A 22,090-nucleotide genomic window follows, 5' to 3' on the forward strand; every position below is an offset into this window, starting at 1 on the left:
ACTGATGCCGGCCTTTGATAAGCAGTGCCCACTTTGTCAAAGACAGGGGGGAAATGATTTAGCTTGTCTATTCCCAGCGAGTCTCTCCAGGGTGCTGTTGGAGAGATGCATATTTTTTTTTTTATTAAACTAGGCAAGTCAGTTAAGAATACATTCTTATTTACAATGACACCCTAACTCGGGCGACACTGGGCCAATTGCGCACCGCTCTATGGGACTCCCAATCACGACCGGTTGTGATACAGCCTGGAATCGAACCAGGGTCTGTAGTGACGCCTCTAGCACTGAGATGCTGCGCCACTCGGGATCTCTGCAGCGCTCCGCCAATGTTCCGCCAAAAAAGATGATCAAACATAAATCATGTAGCAGATCTAGGATATGGTAGAAAGAGTATGTGACCTTTTCTGTAGCCTACAGGCTGGAGATACATTGTATGAATTACACTTTTTACATCATGCAGGTTTCTCTGATCAAATAGCCTAACCTTAATGGCACTCAATCAAATAAAAAAATGTACTGTCATGTTAAGAAACATATCTTAAAAACAGGACAGGTCAAAGTTGAATGGACAATCAACTTTTGTCCAGAAGTTTCACCTCATTGTCATGATCAGTGGTTTCAAGTTTGTATCTGTACATTTTTTGACAAGCTGATCATAGTGAAAAAGAAAATACTCTTGCATTTCCCGCTGTGTAAACACATAACACAAATATGCTTGTGATAACTCCTGATAAAGTTAGGTAGATGATATTCAGAGCTTATTTAGCCAAATTGATTAGTCACAGGAATCAGGATTAATAAAGCCAATTCAATGGCCTACCACATGGATGGGCATTCATAAAATTATATTGCGGTCCGACATGGTAGGCTACACCCCAGTAAGCACGAGCCGACGTCTTTTTTTTGGTCCTGTCCAGAAGTCGCTTTTTGGTGTTTTACAACCGGTAGGCTTACCACATACAGTAGATATATGGGCATTCCTAAAATTCTATTTCAGGCAACACTGTAGGCTACACCTCAGTAAGCACGGGCCGATGCCTTTTGGACATATTTTTTGGTGCAGCTCAGGACCGGCCTTGATATCCACATCCACGGATATTTGTTTTTGGTCCATTTATGTTTGGTTCAGATTTTGTCCGGTCTAGGCCAGCCTTGATTTGGTCCAATCATAGACGTCTATAAATTACTTATTTTCAACTTTCATTCAAAACCAAAAATGTCCGGGAAATACGCATTTTTTAACATCCGGATAAGATGCCTTTTCAACGTCCTGTAAAATATGTATTTAAAAAATACAGAAAATACCTTTAATTCAGAACTGAAATTGAACCCAACTTCAACGTCTGTAAAATACGTATTTTCAAAGTCATTTTGCTTACTGGGACTGTTCCGACCCTGCCTTGTATGGCAAATATTTGCATAGGAAACCTGATATTCCTGAGTTCATTGAGAAAACAAGCAATCGCACCCACTTCAACAAAAACAATACTTGATCTGAAGTTCAAATCTCAAAACTGTGTTTTGATATTTTTCTTTTGTACAATGTAGGCTATACGTGTTTAGCCAAAGTTCATACCAAACTCACTGGATTACCAGAATTAAGGGTGAAATACAGCTGAGACAGAAACCTTAACTCAACTAAAGGCCTTATACCAACCTGGTTTAGGCAAGGAAAAACAATCTCCACATAGGACAAACTAGATTAACTAGGCTAGCCGGGAGAGCGAGCGACAGAAAGAAAGCGAGAGGACAGAAAGAAAGCGAGAGGACAGAAAGAAAGCGAGAGAGGACAGAAAGAAAGCGAGAGAGGACAGAAAGAAAGCGAGAGAGGACAGAAAGAAAGCGAGAGAGGACAGAAAAAAAGCGAGAGAGGACAGAAAAAAAGAGACAGCGAGCGAGAGCGTGCGCGAGCATTTGTGTATGCCCAATGCTCTCCCCAGCTAGGAACAGAACAGGCCAGTCAGAACAGGATTCCTATTGTGCTCCCACAGGACTATATTAAGGCCTTATCAGCCTGCAACATCAACAGTGTCCTCTGCTTCCTACTGCCCACTGAGCACACAAACCAGGATATGCAGCTAGCGCAGACAGCTTCAGCGTGCTAGGCTAACGCTAACGTTTATCGTGCTAATGCTAATGTTTTTGAGGTGGCGATGCTGTTGCTATTGTGGTGATGGTAGCTATTAAATACATGACTACTTGAGCATCAGTGACATACTCAAGGGGAGTTGCTGTGTAGCTTTGAGAGTACAACATACGGTTGCTATGTGTATATTTGTATACATGTTGTTGTGGAAATTATGTTTTTATTTAGGAAAAACAAGGTTCAGACACACATGACATTTTCACATTATCATGGAGACTTCTCTCACACCAATCCATAGATCAGCAATAGTCCATAAGCAAGTCCAGTTATGCAACACAGTCCTCAGGGCCACCCCACACCACCAAGTCCATGCATAGAATGTACATAGTTGCCACCACTAATTAACAGTGTGAATATGCAAGATGTCTACAATGAAAAGTAAAAGAGCACAATAAAAGATGAAAAGCATAAAACAAAAGTTAAGACGTTCAGTGAGTGTCAGGAATTCAATGTGTCATAAAGCACAAAAGTCTTAATTCTACATATGCCAATTCTTATTTCTTTTTCTTACAGTAACTATTGTGCAAGGTTGTTTTTATGCAAATTCAAACCTGAAGTCACAGACGGGGTCCATTTCGACGAGCTTAAATCTCAGAGTTTTGTATATTAGGATAAAGTAATCGACTAGCCTGAAGCTAACATTACCAGAGACTGAGAGGAAGAGGACCCTCTGTGTACTTGTGCTGGTATGATATCAGTTACTGAAATATACAGCAAGCTAATGGATAAACTCAATGGTACACAAACGGCAGTGTGTCTAGATGCTAGCCTTCAAGCTACGGTACAGTGTGCTCACAAATTATATAGAAAACTAGAAAAATATCATCTTTGGTATAGTTGTTGGCAAGTCGTCAAAATGTTGGACTGCCCCCCTATATCAGTTGCTTGGTCGTTTTGTACATGGCATTTAGGTCACTGTAGTTTCAATGCAGTGTGATACGCCTACAAACTGACCGTTTTTTGGGATTGATATAGCAGGAAGTAAAGTAAATACGTAACACTATTGTTACTAAACAAGACACTTCTCAACAAGTTGAGGCAATCTCCTGACAACACTCCAATGGATAAACAAAGTGGAATGAAACAAACTAGCCATTCCATGACATTTATGGGCTTTTCAAAAGGCACACAACGATGCATCAATGCAAGGCCCAACGGCTCTGAACTGTACAACGGAACAGAACATTGAAATCAATTTAAATGAAACAGAAAACGGATCTCCCCCACCTCCCAAAAAAACCCTAGATGCACTATGTACAGTCTAAATGTACAATGTACAGTCGGTATTGATTGGCTTATAGGATTGTGGAATGTCAATATGGTCCTCCTCTTTGACACAAGCACTTGGACCTGCCGACTTGTCTATCTGCCCATAATCATTTAGAGTTTAAATTGGGGTTGAGAGATAGCAGCGGCTAAGTGAAAAAGCTAAGTGGAAAAGGGGGTGCTACTGGACACTGACTACTGAGCATTTTCCATTGCTTTACATAGGTCATTGGAGGACTTAAGAATAGCACCATGGAGCCATCCTGGATACTACACAGGCTAAATGCAGCACAGAGAAGAGGGTAGGCTATGCTGGCTGCCTAGATCAATATGTGTTCTGAACCAGCTACCACTGGATGATCACAACTTAAAGACTCAGCAATATGACAATCATAACAGAAGGGCAACTTCTTGCTTACAGTCATCAACAACAGATTTTAAAACAGCCAATAGTGGCAGTCTTGCCAGATTTGACTTCAGTATAATGATGTAATATTGCTAAATCTACCTTTAAAGCTAAACAAAGTGAGCGGACTAGAAGAAACATGTTATCATACTAGCTACGGCTAAATGGACAGGAACAGGAGGTTGAAATGCCAGCTTGTGCTAACTTAGCGCTAACCATCAGTTATGGGCCCTCACAGATGGCAGTTTCCTCCTCCTAGCCCAATGGGTGTCAATGGAAACGAGATAGCCGGTGAGCAGTTGAACATGGATACAGTGGAGCTACTGTGCGTCATGGCATTGAGCGATATGTGCGTGCGCACACACAGACACACAGACACTCACACACACACTCAGCCAGAGCAAACACTCAGATGGGTGTGTGTCTGCCTTCAGTAAGCCTCAGCATAATGGGTGACTTCCTGGGAGAGGAACAAAAAGGGGTTCTGACGTCACATATTTCACTCCACTCGACACAACCCGCTGCCATGTACAGAATGACTGGAGATTAGAAGAGGACAACTTGTGTGTATTTCACAGTCACAGTATTTGCCAGGGGTATAATACACTGCTTCACAGCGAAGAGGGGAGCACAGAGACTAGACCGCGGTAAGCCAAGTGGCGTCCGTAGCGTTTTTCCTAAACAAAGGAGTGCTTCTCATTCAAGCACATCATCAACATGTATGTTGCATAATATGTATGTTGCATAATGGGCTGTACCGTCGCCTATGGAAATGGTATGTTTATTAATGAGGGTCAAATAAAGGCCAAATAAGGGGTCGGGTTCTGCGAAGTGCACACAAAAAATTGTACACACATATAGTACCAGTCAAAAGTTTGGACACACCTACTCATTCAAGGGTTTTTCTTTATTTGTACCATTTTCTACATTGTAGAATAATAGTACAGCCATCAAAACTATGAAATAACACATATGGAATCATGTAGTAACCTATTTCTTTTTTTAAATAAATCAAAAGATATTTTATATTTTGATTATTCAAAAGTAGCCACCCTTTGCCTTGATGATAGCTTTGCACACTCTTGGCATTCTCTCAACCAGCTTCACATGGAATGCTTTTCCAACAATCTTGAAGGAGTTCCCATACATGCTGAGCACTTGTTGGCTGCTTTTCCTTCACTCTGCCGTCCAACTCATCCCAAACCATCTCAATTGGGTTGAGGTCGGGTGATTGTGGAGGCCAGGTCATCTGATGCAGCACTCCATCACTCTCATTCTTGGTCAAATAGCCCTTACACAGCATGGGCGTGTGTGTTGGGGCATTGTTCTGTTGAAAAACAAATGATAGTCCCACTAAGCGCAAATCAAATGGGATGGCGTATCCGCTGCAGAATGCTGTAGTGGTTTCTTTGCAGCAATTCAACCATGAAGGCCTGATTCACGCAGTCTCCTCTGAACAGTTGATGTTGAGATGTGTCTGTTACTTGAACTAGGTAAAGCATTTATTTGGGCTGCAATTTCTGAGGCTGGTAACTCTAATGAACTTATCCTCTGCAGCAGAGGTAACTCTGGGTCTTCCTTTCCTGTGGCGGTCCTCATGAGAACCAGTTTCATCGTAGCGCTTGATGGTTTTTGTGACTGCACTTGAAGACATGTTCCAGATTAAGACATGAAGGTCAGTCAAAGTAATGACGGACTGTTGTTTCTCTTTACTTATTTGAGCTGTTTTTGCCATAATATGGACTTGGTCTTTTACCAAATAGGGCTATCTTCCCACAACACAACTGATTGGCTCAAACGTATTGAGAAGGAAAGAAATCCGATGAATTAACTTAAGGCACACCTGTTAATTGAAATGCATTCCAGGTGACTACCTCATGAAGCTGGTTGAGAGAATGCCAAGAGTGTGCAAATATGTCATCAAGGCAAAGGGTGGCTACTTTGAAGAATCTCAAATATAAAATCTATTTTGATTTGTTTAACACTTTTTTGGTTACTACATGATTCCATCTATGTTATTTCATAGTTTTGATGTCTTATTCTACAATGTAGAAAATAGTAAAATAAAGAAAAACCCTGAAATGAGTAAGTGTGTCCAAACTTTTGACTGGTACTGTATACACACACGTGCCCAAACACACACTGACACAAACGCCTAAAACATCATGCTCCATTAAATCCCTAAGGAGCACCTCTGAGGACTTGGGTGCTTATGTGAGGTCTAAAAGGCCAAATCAGAATGCCGTGAGGGCCCAGGACACAAGAGGAGAGTCAACGGAGACATGTCATTGGCTGAGAAAGCAACCAGGGCTGTGATTGGATGGAAACTGCAGAACTCTTCTACAGCTGTAGGATCTTAATTGGATCAACGTGGAGAACTTTCCCTTACTAAATATGTATCAACCCCTACAAAAAGATCCATCAATTATAATGCACATTTCCTATTGCTGCAGGATTATTTTCCTGCTGAAGAAAACTAGCTCAAATTAAGTTACTACATCTGTAAGGACCCAGCTTTCATTAAAGAGGATGCTTGAGTAACACTCATGCACACAATGGATATTCTCACCCGTAACACAATTGGACCGGCTTAATTGAAGTTGCACTATGTAGAAATCGCTTCTCCATTTCCTGGTTGATAAAATTCAAATAGTTTGCATGCAACGTCAGTGGAGAGATGGGGAGTCCACAGGGACAAGAGAGAGGGGAGATAGGATGAGGACGGGGGGAGAATGATTGGGATGGAGGATGAAAGAGGCAAGGAGGGATGGATGGAGAAAGAAGGATGAGATGGGAGAAAGGGAGGGCACGAGGGATGGGGGGGTTACTCACTACTGTGCACAGTCGATGAGCTGGTACTCGTTGGAGCGCTCGAAGCACGCCTTCACGCCTTCATCGTCCCAGAGCTGCTTGGCATGTTCGAAGAACTCCTGTTTTTCCACGAATGAAAATAAAAGAGGGAAGAACAGAGAGGGACAGGGTTAGGAGGAGGAGAGACACGTAACAGCCCAGGGAGAAACCTGTGTTGTCAAAGCAGAGTGTCTTCAACAGGGGATTTTCTTTTAGACAAGAGAGCCAACTTATCATCACTTTGAGTTCCATGTATATTTGCATGATAGATTAAAGTACATTTCATGTAAGTGCCCTCTGTAGCAGCAGGTTAGATGATCACAAGTGTCTTCCATTATACATTATTCATGTGATGCACCACGTGAAAAGATTGGTCATAAGGGATGAAATAAATAAAACTAAGGTGGAAAACGTCTGATCCATCCACAGCGTGAACACAAAAACAAGAAAAAGGGGGGTAAAATGATACCGCTCGCGGAAAAAGAGCATCCCCATAATTACCAATTCAATGAGGGGCTAGTGAGTGGAGAAGCAGTCTATGGTTTGTAAGGACAGAAGGTGTGTGGTGGAGGAGGTTGGGAAGGGAACTTGTATCATATGAGGACAGGGCTAATCTCACATGATACTGGTGGCTTTTAGAGAGCCAGAGAGACATACTGTATAAAGATGAACTTTTAATATCCAAACCGAGAACGACAAGACAATATAATGCTGAACTTTTAGGGACAAACCAGCGCTAAAATCCAAAACGCTTTTTTGGACACAACACAAACACACTGTTCGCTGTCTTCTGCCTCAGAAGTATACCAATAGGAAAGAGGGAGGGAGGGAGAAGGGAGGGATGATTGGAGGCAGGAAGACGAACAGAGGAGAGAGGGAGGTTCTGAGAAACAGAGGCTCGTTCCTTAGAGAGAGTCGAGAGATGGGTATACAATAATTAGTCCCCTGGTGGGGTCATCACATAATAACCACAACACAGGCAAACAAATGGCAACAGACACTCAAAACAAACTCAAATGCTAAACAGGGCTTGACATTAACTTTTTTTATCTACTTGTCCATCGAACAAGGTAGGACAGATTATTCACTTTCGAAAGTTACTTGTCCCAACAAGATCATTTGTCCCAATAATTCTCAACACCCAATTTTGATTTTATTTTGATTGTTCAGGTTTACCATAGGCAATAGTTTTGGTAGTTTTTCTTTAAACAAAATCAGTGTATATGCTATTTTTAGATATACTGTACAAGGTAAAGCTTATAATTTCCTAATGGGGAACACAATCACTTTTGCAAGGGCACACTGCATGGCCGAAGGGAGAGAGTAGAAGATCACTTCATTATAACTTCCAAACGGTCAAAACAATTGGATTTTGAGATGGGGGGGTGAAATCCAAAGTTGTGCTATATATTCATATGTCATAGCTAATTTGTAAACAATAAATATTTACATATTAGTGGGTGATACCAAAGTACGTGGGACAAAAAAACATTGCCCCCCGCTAATCTTATTGGTAGTGGGTTGGTAGATCCCTAGTCTACCTTATAGCTCAGATCAGTTGCCTACATAGTACACACACCATAGACACAAACACACACACACACACACACACACACACACACACACACACACACACACACACACACACACACACACACACACACACACACAGAGAGAGGTCAGCTCAGACAGACCCAGCTCAGAGAGGCACAGCTCATGAGCTCCATCAGCCACAGATGTTTTTGTACAATGGAAAATGTGTTTATGCAACAAATGTTAGTGCATCAAATCATATCGCATCGATTCGTTCTCTAATCAAAACGAATCGCACAAAATATAAATGCAACAATTTCAAAGATTTTACTGAGTTACAGTTACTATAAGGAAATCAGTCAATTTAAATAAAATGTATTAGGCCCTAATTTGTGGATTTCACATAACTGGGCAGGGGCGCAGCCATGAGTGGGCCTGGGAGGGCATAGGCCCACCCACATGGGAGCCAGGCCCAGCCAATCAAATTGACTTTTTCCCCACAAAAGGGCTTTATTACAAACAGAAATACTCCTCAGTTTTATCAGCTGTCCGGGTGACTGGTCTCAGACAATCCCACAGTAGAATAAGTTATATGTGGATGTCATGGCTGGAATGGTTACACGTTGTCTGTGGTTAAGATGCCGGTTGGACATACTGTCAAATTCTCTAAAACGATGTTGGTAGAGAAATAAACATTCAATTCTCTGGCAACAGCTCTGATGGACATTCCTGCAGTCACCATGCAAATTGTGCGCTAACTCAACTTGAGACATCTGTAGCATTGTGTTGTGTAACACACTTTAGAGTCTCCTTTATTGTCCCCAGCACAAGGTGCACCTGTGTAATGATCTTGTTGTTTAATCAGCTTCTTGATATGTCACACACATCAGGTGGATGGAAATGCTCACTTACAGGGATGTAAACACATTTGTGCACAAAATTTGAGCGAAATAAGCTTTTTGTGCTTATGGAACATTTCTGGGATATTTTATTTCAGCCCATGAAACATGGGACCAACACTTTACATGTTGTGTTTATATTTTTCGTTCAGTATAAAACGTATCGTTCCTGTATCATATCAGAGCCCATCTATCTAGAAACGTATCGATTGGTCTTAAAAGGAAAATATGGACATCCCTACTATATACCATGTGTCAACCATTTTCCAGAAACCCAACACAGTAGGACATTTAGTCATATTGTCATAGTTTACTTTCATACGGTGGTAGAGAAAGGTTTTCACCACGCACGCCTCAAAGCTGCCATCAGAGGGAAAAATCATCCTTCCACACACTGGAATGTGCAAATTGCAAGAAAAAAATTCTTACATAGTTCCTATGATATTTCATACCAAATAAAAAACGCTCCAAAACGACTTACTAAGCGTCACTTATCAGGTTTAATGTCTCCACTGAAATACAGCTCTGTATATGATCACAACTGCACCTCTCGGACTTCCTCTTTGCCCCCATTAGTTCCAGGTGACATTTTGATGTACTGACCCAGCAGAGTCGCTCTCTCCACAAAGCAGAGTCAGGATGTCTCGCTCTCTCCACAAAGCAGAGTCAGGATGTCTCGCTCTCTCCACAAAGCAGAGTCAGAATCTCTCTTTCTCCACAAAGCAGAGTGGGGATCTCTTTCTCCACATGCAAAGCAGAGTCAGGATCTCTCTTTCTCCACAAAGCAGAGTGCGTCTCTCTGCCAGGGCAGTTTCCTAGTCAAGGCTGATGATCTTACCGCGGGAACAGGAAGTTGATAAGCGGAGAGGAGGAAAGAAGCGGGAGGACACCGAGCCAGTTCATATGCTCTGCTGCCTATATCAGCCCAGATGCTGCTGTACTATGTGTTTACAGGGAGAATGGAGAAGATACAGGGATGTTGCTTTAACGTGTGCCATGTTATTATGTTACAGCAACACTGAGCCAGGTACTATCTGTCTTGTGACAGGAAAATTAGTTGTTTTTCCCCAAATTAATGAGTTATTACTTGCACTGGACCAAAACAGGGAGCACAACAAGGGTGCTCTAAAATGTCTTAGAACTACTATTTCCAAGTGACAAACACCCAGCCCATCTGTTTCTACAATTTTGTCAAATTGTTTTTGACTTAGCAAGTGAATGATTGAGCATTGTGGAGTGTAGAAATGAGGAGGTACCCAGCCTAGTTAAATCCACTTCGAAAATAAGTGAAATCCACGACTTCGGCTGCGTTTAGACAGGCAGCCCAATTCTGATATTCTTTTCACTAAAAGGTCTTTTGACCAATCAGATCAGCTCTGAAAAGATCTGACGTGAAAAGATCTAATGCGATTGATTGGTCAAAAGACCAATTAGTGGAAAAAATTATCAGAATTGGGCTGCCTATCTAAACGCTGTTAATGAAATCCAAATTTACACCAGTTTAAATTGCTGGAAAATCACCCGAGCTAAAACCAAAGGAACTGTAAAGAACGTATGTAGCCTGTGACAGGCAGCATATCACATGGCTGGGGATCACTAAAGCGGCTCTGTGGGTCCCCACAGTCAAAACTCACAAGGCCCAACACTGAGCCCTGGGGAACACCTGGTGACACAAAAACACGTTAACAAAACCCTGATGCCCATTTAACAAGTATGTCCTTTACTGTACCTAGGCCTTCATAAGCGATGAAGCGATGGTAAAAAGAGTCATTAGGAGTGTGTTAAACAGAGCTAGTCCTGTGCCAAGGGGCTTTGGCTAATGGCGCCCCTGGCCACTTTGGGGCTTCCTCCAGTCCCTCCACACCGCTACCCTAGTTATCAACACTCCCCCTTGTATACCCTCCAGTGGATCAGTGAGGGAGATTGTGCTAGGATACCACTGTCTTTAGTGCCACAACATTTGAGCTCCCAGGGTAGGGTCTCAATCTATGGCGTGTTTGTTCATTTTTAGGGCCACAGTTCTGTCCAGGTGGGTGCTAAGTGATGGGTTAGGCAGGGTTCAGGCAGCGCCTGTGGTCTGGTACCTGACCTAGAACCCAGGAAGGCCATGTTTTCACTGGGGATGTTCCATTCAAAACAAGTGTGTGTGGGTGGTTGGAGGGAGAGAGGGGGGTACTAGCCGTGTCTTCTGCAACACTAACAATGTTATGGTAACCTTCACAGACAAATCTACATTCTGGTGAGACGACATCCTCAGCCATGTGTAACAAGTAATGAGCACACTTACAATGAAATAAAAAGCCTTTTTGGTAGCCTGCCTGTCAGCTACGGTTTGCTGTCACTAAACGCTCAATTAAATGTTCAAGTGTTTCAGTTGTTTGTGCGTATGGATGCAGGGTTGAATACAATTGTATGCATGTTCCATAAAACTCACGTTGCAATTTCCACATTGTTAGTCATGGCCATCCTTTTTTTAATCAACTTTAATGAAAACAACATCAAAACAAGAAGTCCCAAAAACAACTCCCTTGAATGAATTTCTGCTCAGAAACCAAATTTCAGAGTACAATCAGACAAAGGATTCTTAGATATATTTGTCAACGCACAACTATGCATTATGCAATTTCTCAGGAATCCCACTCTATCACAGAGCCTGCTTTTCTGCCCCAGGTTTAGCTTTCCTGTCACACATAAAGCTACGATGAGTCATCAACAAAATGAAGAGGATATTTTTAGCACCTAATAGTTCTCGAACACAACACACACCCTCAGACAAAACCGTCAGGGGAGACATAATGCTGGTCACAACGCCAGCGAGGCATGATCCTGCGTCTCTCAGATACGTCCTGTTACACTTCAAAACACCCCTTCCTGTCAAACACACACACACACAACTGTCTCTCTGCCCTTTTGCCTGTCTGTCAGTCTGTCACTAAGATAATCTGGTGTAAATGGCTGCCGTCAGGAAATGGTGATGCAGGCCAGAGCAAAGGAGCCCTAGACAAAGGATTAACAGGAAGAGATCTAGAGAGAAGGGGAGCGCAAAAGAGAAGGGGAGCGTGCGCGTGAGAGAGAAGACGAGAGCAAACGAGAGAAGAGAGTAAGAGAAAGAGAGAGAAAACGAGAGGAAACGAGAGGAGTAAGAGAAAGAGCAAACGAGAGAGCAAACGAGAGAAGAGAGTAAGAGAGAGAGAAAACAGAGAGCAAACGAGAGAAGAGTGTAAGAGAAAGAGAGAGAAAACGAGAGCAAACGAGAGGAGTAAGAGAAAGAGCAAACGAGAGAGCAAACGAGAGAAGAGAGTAAGAGAAAGAGAGAAAACGAGAGAACAAACGAGAGAAGAGAGTAAGAGAAGAGAGAAAACAGAGAGCAAACGAGAGGAGAGAGTAAGAGAAAGAGAGAAAACAAGAGAGAACAAACGAGAGAAGAGAGTAAGAGAAAGAGAGAGCAAACGAGAGAAGAGAGTAAGAGAACATCTGGTCTTGTTACCAACTCTTCTTGATGTATGAATTTTTCACTGGCAGACAAAGAGAAGAACAGCACTGAAATGGATCTGTCGGTGACAATGTGTTGAAATGCTAGCCTGACTTACACACTCCTTAGACCAAAAAAAGCCCTATGAGGTAACATTTTACTAACATGTCACACAGCACTTCAGGATTAATCCACAATTAGCAATGGTCGCTTTTAATCCAGTTTAAGGAAGTTCGGGAGGGCACACAATTATACAGTAGTATTCAGTGTCTTCAACAAGCATTACAAAACGCCATTGCCTATGCATGTCTGAAGACTAGAGGTCTGTGTCTCATATGATCATTTTATTTGGATTTTAAAGCATATCGGTCTTCAACTTGCCATCATTGGCCTACTAAAGAACGTAGGACTGATCTGACGGCTTACACATACTACAGGTAACTGCCCCAAAATAATGGAAACACATGAGTATACAAAGTATATTGAAAGCAGGTGCTTCCACACAGGTGTTGTTTCTGAGTTAATTAAGCAATTAATATCATGCTTAGGGTCATGTATAATGATAATGGGCAGGCCATTATTTTGTCTACCATGGCTAAGCCCCCATAGGATGACAATGCCCCTATCCACAGAGCAGGAGTGGTCACTGAATGCTTTGATGAGCATGAATACGATGTAAACCATATGCCATGGCCATCTCAGTCACCAGATCTCAACCTAGTTGAACACTTATGGGACAATCTGAAGTGGTGCCTCAGACTGCGTTTTCAACCACCATCAACAAAACACCAAATTATGGAGTTTCTCGTGGAACAATGGTGTCGCATCCCTCCAATAGACTTCCAGACACTTGTAGAATCTATGCCAAGGTGCATTGAAGCTGTTCTGGCTCATGGTGGCCAACGCCCAATATACTGTATGTATACTAAGTAGGCTTAATGAAGTTAAAGAGAGGCAGTTTACTCCATATCGTACTGTATGGTATCAATCCCGTCCACCATTCCAGCCCTGTCGTCCATTACACTCTGGAGCGTCCCTCCAGCCGACAATCTAAAAACCCACTGGCGCTTCTCTCTCCTCTTCCGATGGCTTAACAAAGGAGGCCTAATATGATCAAGCTGTGTGTGTGTGTGTGTAGAGAAGCAGGAGACACTCCTCAGGGCTCGGGTTTAGGGATGCTCGTGACACAGCCTGAATAAACGCAGTGTACAGTTTACGGTCTCTAATGGAGGAGCCCGTGAAAGACAGCAAACGGAACGATGTGTACTTAGCTTACGTCTCCTTAACCGTTTCATACCTATGGCCAGGTACCGCATTCTCACCATATTGGCCAAACCCATTCGTATGTTTTGTATTGACAATTCTGTAGTTGTCTCAGATAGATGTATTCATTGGTAGATTCCGCAATTTACAGGAGATATTAACGTGCGTTTTATATCATTGATAGTTTCCGCTTAACACCTGCATCTGCCATCAATATTTCCCGCTAAATAGAATAGATAGACAAGTAGATAAAGTGTAGTCGTGATGTTGCATAATGAAGTATCACATGTCAACTTCGGGCAAATGCAAAAAGCAGAGCAAACTGAACACGAGAATGCATTGGAGCCAAGTCGCAGGCCCAAAATACTATCTACGATTATTCTAGTCTAGCCGCTACTGGCACCATGTCAAGAAATCTTGGAATGGATAAAAAAAATTAATGCTCTTCAATTATGTAACCACAATCAAATGCTCAACTGCTGAGGCGTTATTTTGAGAAAGGGGAAATCTGTAGTTGCTACATCCATTTTTAAACTTATAAATGAATGATATATTCTTCAAGAATAAATGGGTATATATATAACTTATAAATTCCTCATGAACTTAGTTCAACTGTGGCACCTGGTCAGAACCCAAGGTATAAGATTGTTCTACTCCAATGTTTGATATCATGGATGGTCAGTCCATAGCGCTATCTATGAATTTGAGAGTAATTACATTTCTCCAGACCCATCCTTCAGCTTTTTACCAAAACAGATGTGGGGTGATCCACTTTATTATTGTTCAACTGTTGATTGGGCCTTTAAAGCAGTGGTTTTTAACCAAGGGTGTATGTCACCTGCTGCCAATATAAGCATTTGAGCCAGGGCCACAGCAACACAAGCCATATATTTTTTCCCCCCCTAAATAAATCACTGAACAATCTTTGAAAAAAAAGAAACACGTCTATTCGCGGTTTCATATTGCAGTATGAAAAAATGGACTACTGTGATACTCAATTATCAACGAATGCGGGTGGGTAGAGATTAAAGCGTATGGTATGCAGACTCTGCATTTTATTGTTTTAATAATCTGAAAGGAACCATTTTGAAAGTGCGTGTGTGTGGGCATTGTGAATTTAGTTGAAGGCATAATTTCATTCATTCAGGTTTAAATTAGAAAAAACGTGGATAAATCCATTTATTTCTCAACACCGGACACTTTTTAAAGTCTGTTTTTTAGCAACATTAAGAAGCTAATTGGATGATATGATTTACCTAAAGGCCTATATAGCCTAGCATGGAAGTAAAGACATCACATCAAATGTCAAATCTTCAGCGGAGGCCAATGCTGAAATGTATTATTGTAATTTTTTAAAATCCGATTTGAGGAAAAATTGCATTTTGAATCTCTGCTGTAGTAGACAAAGAGGGTTTTGAGTCCCAGCAGAAACAGGGCCGTACATGTGACATGGGAGGCCAGACATAAAACACAGACCTGCTTTAGAGGGAAATTATTAAGTCGTTTGGTTGCTGCGAGGGCCTCTCTTTGTCTCTGAGCCTCTAGCCAACATGTTTACTAACAGAAATCGATGCGCCATTACATAATAGGCCTAATTAATGAAGCCTGTGTGTTGCAGCCAAAACATCTACTGTTCCTACTGTCCATGTTTTGACAGACTAGTATACAGTATGCATCTCCACTAGTATAAATACACAGACGGACGGACCGACACCTCCAACAACTGGGCAACACGAGAGAATAGGACTGAAATGGCGTTCTAATCAGCTTTAATTTGAACGCTAAAGCAAAAGCACTCGGTTGAAATATCAGATCCAACTCAAAATGTCTGACCTGAACAACGTGGACATGTTTGAGACGCAATGCAATAAACTTTATGTACCACCTCTTCTTTACAACGTCCCGTTATAAAAACAAATTGAAAACACTAAATAAAGGAAACGAAAGCTTGAAATATCCACATCTTGGGGTCAAATAAACTTTTGAAAGTCCCATATTTCAAGTTTGTCGGACAATCACAACCACTGCTTATCATTAGCAAGCCAATGTCAAATTCACAACGGCCTTCATCAGGGCTTGTACAGTACAAAGTTAAAAGCATTAGATAACTCAGCATCAACACATCCTGGAGCAGAACCATATTCTCGTCATCCGTTTCATGTCGTCTGCAACGTCTCAGAACCAACACAGGGAATCTAAAACACTAAAAGAAACTACTGTTTGGATTCTTTCGTAACACCTCAACACCAACAGACCAACGCTTTGTCTGCCTTGCCTTGACCCAGTGAACGCAGAGAAGGCATCAAACAATTCCTTGTGAGGAAGAAGGGACGCTTTAATTTAAATGTCTAACGATGCACTCCCCCAAACTCACCCCTCCTCCAAAAAAACTAAATTAGGTTACTAAAAGCTTTTTCTAGGAAGCAGACTCATCATGTAACAGTTGATTAGTATTTATCTAGTCCAACAGATGTGCCCAGCTTGCACACTGGGCCAGCCTCCCCTTACTCACTGTCTGAAAAAACAAGGTTACTGATTGGAGCAAACTTTTGGACCTATGTCCTATTTTGTGGACATTCCAATGGGAGGACGTAACAACAAATATCACAGCCAATAGTAACTCTCTTGTTTTAGTTAAATCATGTCATGTTACGGTTTTTTATTTCAAGCCTTTCAAGAAATGAGAATTACAACAAAATAACATTTACATTTAGCAGATGCTATAATCCAGAGTGACATATTTTTTTTATGAAAGCAATAGTGAACAGCTCGATGAAAAAGCTTTAAAGAAAAGGGTAAGCTCAAGGTCATGTGACATGATCAAACAAACCCCTGGGCCCTACGTTATAGGGTATATACTGTGTATAAGGCAGCAGGTAGCCTTGTGGTTAAGAATATTGGACCAGTAACTGATAGGTTGCTGGTTTGAATCCCAGAGCTGACAAGGTGATTCTCCCCCCCCCCCCCCCCTCCCTCCATGTGCCCTTGAGCAATGTACATAACCCCTCATCGCTCTGGATAACAGCATCTTCTAAAATGACATATTTCTAAAATATCATATATTTCCAGGGAGTCAAATACAGGTCTATCTATTTTCTCTGGCTCATACAAAGTACTGTTAACTTCATACAACAATTAATTTCATAGCTGGGAGATATCATTGAAAGCAAACACCAGGAGTGATGTCATCTATTTGCCCACATCAGGCCCTTTCATTCAAATCCAAAGTAAAGAAAACATCCAAGGTATGAACAGTAGCCTACTACTGGGCATTTGTAGAACCTGTTGCAGAGCTCAGGTAGTCATTCATATTACACAATTCAGTAAAGCATTTACAACTTGTTATTATTATTATTATTAAACCCTGCAATGGTTCATACATTTATAAATGACCTAATCATGTAGCTTATGGCTCAGTAGTTTGTGGTTTTGACTGGAATCTTATCCTTTGTGAGTAGGATCTGAACACTTCTCAGTACAAACTTGAATAACTCGCTTCTCGTTGTTTCCTCAAGGAAGTAATTGCAAATAGTGCTGTGGTTGATTGTCTGAAGCATATGACTCCTCCCCATTGGCAAAAATGTCCATCCACCAGGCCTACTAAACTAGTCTGATTACAGCTTTAAAAAAGGACACTAGTGAATGTGGCTAATTTAGATTACTGCTATTTGAGTATAGGCCTACATAACCGCTTTTTCATGGTGACCGTATATTTGGCATCAGCATTTAGACTCCACATTGAACAACTTGACTATAAATAAACTTAGAAAACATTTGTGTTAGAGTGTCCACTGAATGAGTAAATTCAATCAGTTGGATAGTCTATCAATAGCAGGCCTGATCAATGCCTTAAAGTTGCTTCTCAGGGCATAACTAACAAGCTGTAGAGAGACAAAGACAGACAGACAGAAATCAGCGTCAAAGACTATAAAGCATTAATGACAGTGTTTGACGGTCGGTCAGTCGCTCTTACCTCTGTGTAGTCGAAGTCCGAGAGAGGTGCTATACTTTTGATGTAGTCAATTCTGGACTCGTTTGCTGGGTTGCCTATTGGAACTGGGGGTATTAACGTGCTCATCGCCGAAACTACCGTCTAAAAAGCGGATAAAAACAAAAACATTAGACATTAAGCTGGATAAATGTGGGATAAGCCAGTCTAATCAGTAAAATGGGATTGCAGGAAACAACCTCATAGGGTGTGACCATATTCTATCATACAAATCTCAGCACATCATCAACTTACCACAATGGCATCCTTCACATTTTTCCGAATATCCAGGACTTTCTGTTTCTTTTCCCTGGGTGGAGAAACAACATATACAAATAGGTCTGTTAAACATGAATTAAATACCTTAAAAATTATAATTGGATTCATTAAAGGAATCTTTATGCTGCCCCACAGAAAGGAAAGGTTGTCTCATATCACCACTAATGCAAACCATCATAGGCCTAATAGCCTATTAAGTAATACTCACAATTTGTAAATTAACAGTAATGATGTTTTGTGCTAARATGTTATTTGAAAGTTTACTTTTTAAGCTATTACATTAGGCTAGCCTATGCTACACCAATATTCAACGAGATGCGTCTCATTTAGAACCAAAGGTGGATGGAAATTAAGCATAGACTGTATTTACTTGGTCCATTTTCTCAAATAATATAAAATGTATTATTAAAGATATAAATATTGAGGACAGTTTACGATTGGGTATCATTAATTTCCTAAAAAACGTAGTCAATACACTACAGTCTATACAGAAGCATATACTACAGTGCACAATGTAACCAAATCAAACTACAATGTAACCAAGTCTAGATTGAATATAGTAGGATATCATAAACCATAGAAAGATCCCACTGGGCACACACTGGTTGAATCAACATTGTTCACACGTCATTTCAATGAAATTACGTTGAGCCAACGTGGAATAGACCTTGAATTGACGCCTGTGTCCAGTGGGATACATTGACACATACATATAAAGATACATCGTTTTAGCACCGTTTTAAAATACCACTGCACACATTACTGTCGCAGAAGGTTTTTATTTCAACACATGAATTCAGTTGAGATGTATTTTTTGGGGGTCCACATTATAATGCAATAGCAACTGTAAATACAGCGTAACATGTATCTGTCAGTGTTTTGACACGCATAATCTCGACCACAAGTAGGCCTAAATCTGCTACTATGTCGTCTTTATCACTGTGACAGCTATTAGAAATCAGTTGGACATAGCAGGCTTGTTGCCATGCTGTTGCTAAACCATTGGGCCCGATGGACACTGCAGTGCTACAGAGCAAAGAAACGTCTACCCAATCCTCGATCCTTTTCTTATCTTACATCAAACAAATCAAAATGACAACAAGAAAATATATTTTAATACTCAACACTATCAAAACAGAACAGGAATATGTCCAATTTTGCACGTAAATAATTTTAAATAAATGAAATAACGGGTACTTACTCTGCATTAAAGCCATTGACGTGCAGAATCCGCATCTGCTTGACAATCGTACTTTTCCCAGACTCTCCGGCCCCTTCGAAATAAAACACAGATGAAGCATAAGGAAATGGAGCCATTGCTAAAATATAAGAATGTACTTGAGTGCCGCATATGCTGGTGTTTAAAATCCATGCCAATTGTACAATCCATCTGACGATTCAGTCAGCGCTCGCTTGCGAGACCTGTCAACATATGTGGGCTGGGGGCGAATCTGAAAACATACATGATACATATCCGTTATCACATCCACCTTCTGGACCTTACCCAATAAAAGCAGTCGGTGTGTGGCTTTATATGCTTGTCTTTCCTTTTGTAATTGTTTCTCGATTTTTTTATTCGCTTCTCTTTGTGCCTTTTCATCGATGCGTTGATCTTCAGTCTTGCTGTTGCCCAAACACCCCATCTTCCGCTGAGCTCTTCTCGTAAAAAGAAAGTATAAAATAACAGCTAATGCAAATCCTACGTTCAATATAAAAGGAGAAGAAATAGGGCGAAAAATCCGTGCGCCACTTCTCCGTCGCTCAGAAAAAAATCTTCCCCGTTACAATTTCGTTTTAACCCCTTGTCAAACCCAACCCAGTGGATTCAGTCGATTCTAATAAATATGTGCATCATAAATAGAACAAAAAGATACATTGACTTCATAAATATGCAAAGAGTGGAGCGGGGCTGAATCTGGAAGCCAGCCAACTGCTCTTCTCTCTCGCTCCTGCTTCCCACTCTCTATTTTTCCGGTCTAAAATTCTGTTTGTGTTTCGGTCCCTTTAACTCAGCACTGCCTCTCTCTGTAGCACCAGGAAGTCACACTGCACCGAAAGAGAAACACCTCACAGAGCGCGCGCCACCTTACCACTGTTTGAATACCCAGTTTAAAACAACATTTCTTACTTTCACATGTACAACAAACAAAAAGATAGGCTGCGTTTATCTAATAAAATGTGCGCCGAAAAGTTTCGTTTCAATAGGCTGTTCAGTGTAAAATAATTGGTGAATAATATAGTACAATTGTTTCCAAAAACGGGTTTATGTTTGATCCAGACAGACACTTTAATCACGTTTCCTACACAAATCATTTCCCTATCCACTTTGCGTGCGTAAATCATTTCACAGGTGCTTGCAAACACCGGTAAATGGAGGTTAACCAGGGCCGCGCACCAGCGTTATAATCACACAAACCATATGGATCATATTACAAAACCAACTAATAACACTGTTAAACTCTATACAAAAGATAATTAAAAAACTAGTTGTTTTCTGCTATTCAAATTTCTCTGAAATAGCCTATTAACTTGACATAGGCCTACTATAGCCTACTCTATAGCCTAGTAGGTTCTCTTTCATCTGTAGCAATACAAAATGCCACACTACAATAAGAAACTCAGCAAAAAAAGAAACGTCCTCTCACTGTCAACTGCTTTAATTTTCAGCAAACTTAACATGTGTAAATATTTGTATGAACATAAGGTTCAACAACTGATACATGAACTGAACAAGTTCCACAGACATGTGACTAACAGAAATGGAATCATGTGTGCCTGAACAAAGGGAGGGTCAAAATCAAAAGTAACAGTCAGTATCTGGTGTGGCCACCAGCTGCATTAAGTACTGCAGTACATCTCCTCCTCATGGACTGCACCAGATTTGCCAGTTCTTGCTGTGAGATGTTACCCCACTCTACCACCAAGGCACCTGCAAGTTCCCGGACATTTCTGGGGCGAATGGCCCTGGCCCTCACCCTCCGATCCAACAGGTCCCAGACGTGCTCAATGGGATTGAGATCTGTGCTCTTCACTGGCCCTGGCAGAACACTGACATTCCTGTCTTGCAGGAAATCACACAGAACGAGCAGTCTGGCTGGTGGCATTGTCATGCTGGAGGGTCATGTCAGGATGAGCCTGCAAGAAGGGTACCACGAGGGAAGTGGATGTCTTCCCTGTAACGCACAGGGTTGAGATTACCTGCAATGACAACAAGCTCAGTCCGATGATGCTGTGACACACCGCCCCAGACCATGACGGACCCTCCACCTCCAAATCGATCCCGCTCCAGAGTACAGGCCTCGGTGTAACGCTCATTCCTTCGACGATAAACACGAATCCGACCATCACCCCTGGTGAGACAAAACCGCGACTCGTCAGTGAAGAGCACTTTTTGCCAAGCCCGGACTGCTCCAGCGATGGTGGGTTTGTGCCCATAGGCGACGTTGTTGCCGGTGATGTCTGGTGAAGACCTGCCTTACAACAGGCCTACAAGCCCTCAGTCCAGCCTCTCTCAGCCTATTGCGGACAGTCTGAGCACTGATGGAGGGATTGTGCGTTCCTGGTGTAACTCGGGCAGTTGTTGTTGCCATCCTGTACCTATCCCGCAGGTGTGATGTTCGGATGTACCGATCCTGTGCAGATGTTGTTACACATGGTCTGCCACTGCGAGGACGATCAGCTGTCCGTAATGTCTCCCTGTAGCGCTGTCTTAGGCGTTTCACAGTACGGACATTGCAATTTATTGTCCTGGCCACATCTGCAGTCTTCATGCCTCCTTGCATCATGCCTAAGGCACGTTCACACAGATGAGCAGGGACCCTGGGCATCTTTCTTTTGGTGTTTTTCAGAGTCAGTAGAAAGGCCTCTTTAGTGTCCTAAGCTTTCATAACTGTGACCTTAATTGCCTACCGTCTGTAAGCTGTTAGTGTCTCAATGACCGTTCCACAGGTTCATGTTCATACATTTTTCATGGTTCATTGAACAAGCA

General features: G+C 41.7%; 1 protein-coding gene across 2 annotated transcripts in view; it reads right to left on the reverse strand.

The window, feature by feature from the left end:
- LOC111953575 (guanine nucleotide-binding protein G(olf) subunit alpha) overlaps positions 1-22,090 on the reverse strand; it is a 57,885-nt gene that overhangs the window by 23,059 nt on the left and 12,736 nt on the right. Inside the window, exons 1-5 of one of the 2 annotated variants that reach the window (XM_023972950.2) lie at positions 19,607-19,908; positions 19,304-19,376; positions 18,079-18,133; positions 17,809-17,928; positions 6,651-6,748 (exon numbers count right to left, since the gene is read on the reverse strand). In XM_023972950.2, coding sequence (XP_023828718.1) covers positions 6,651-6,748; positions 17,809-17,928; positions 18,079-18,133; positions 19,304-19,376; positions 19,607-19,745 — 485 coding nt within the window. In that variant the 5' untranslated portion in view covers positions 19,746-19,908. Of the gene's footprint in view, positions 1-6,650; positions 6,749-17,808; positions 17,929-18,078; positions 18,134-19,303; positions 19,377-19,606; positions 19,909-22,090 lie in introns of those variants that run through there. The other variant, XM_023972949.2, reaches the window with a different exon arrangement.

Source organism: Salvelinus sp. IW2-2015, linkage group LG27, assembly GCF_002910315.2.
Source record: "Salvelinus sp. IW2-2015 linkage group LG27, ASM291031v2, whole genome shotgun sequence".
In the NCBI taxonomy this organism is placed as follows: domain Eukaryota; kingdom Metazoa; phylum Chordata; class Actinopteri; order Salmoniformes; family Salmonidae; genus Salvelinus; species Salvelinus sp. IW2-2015.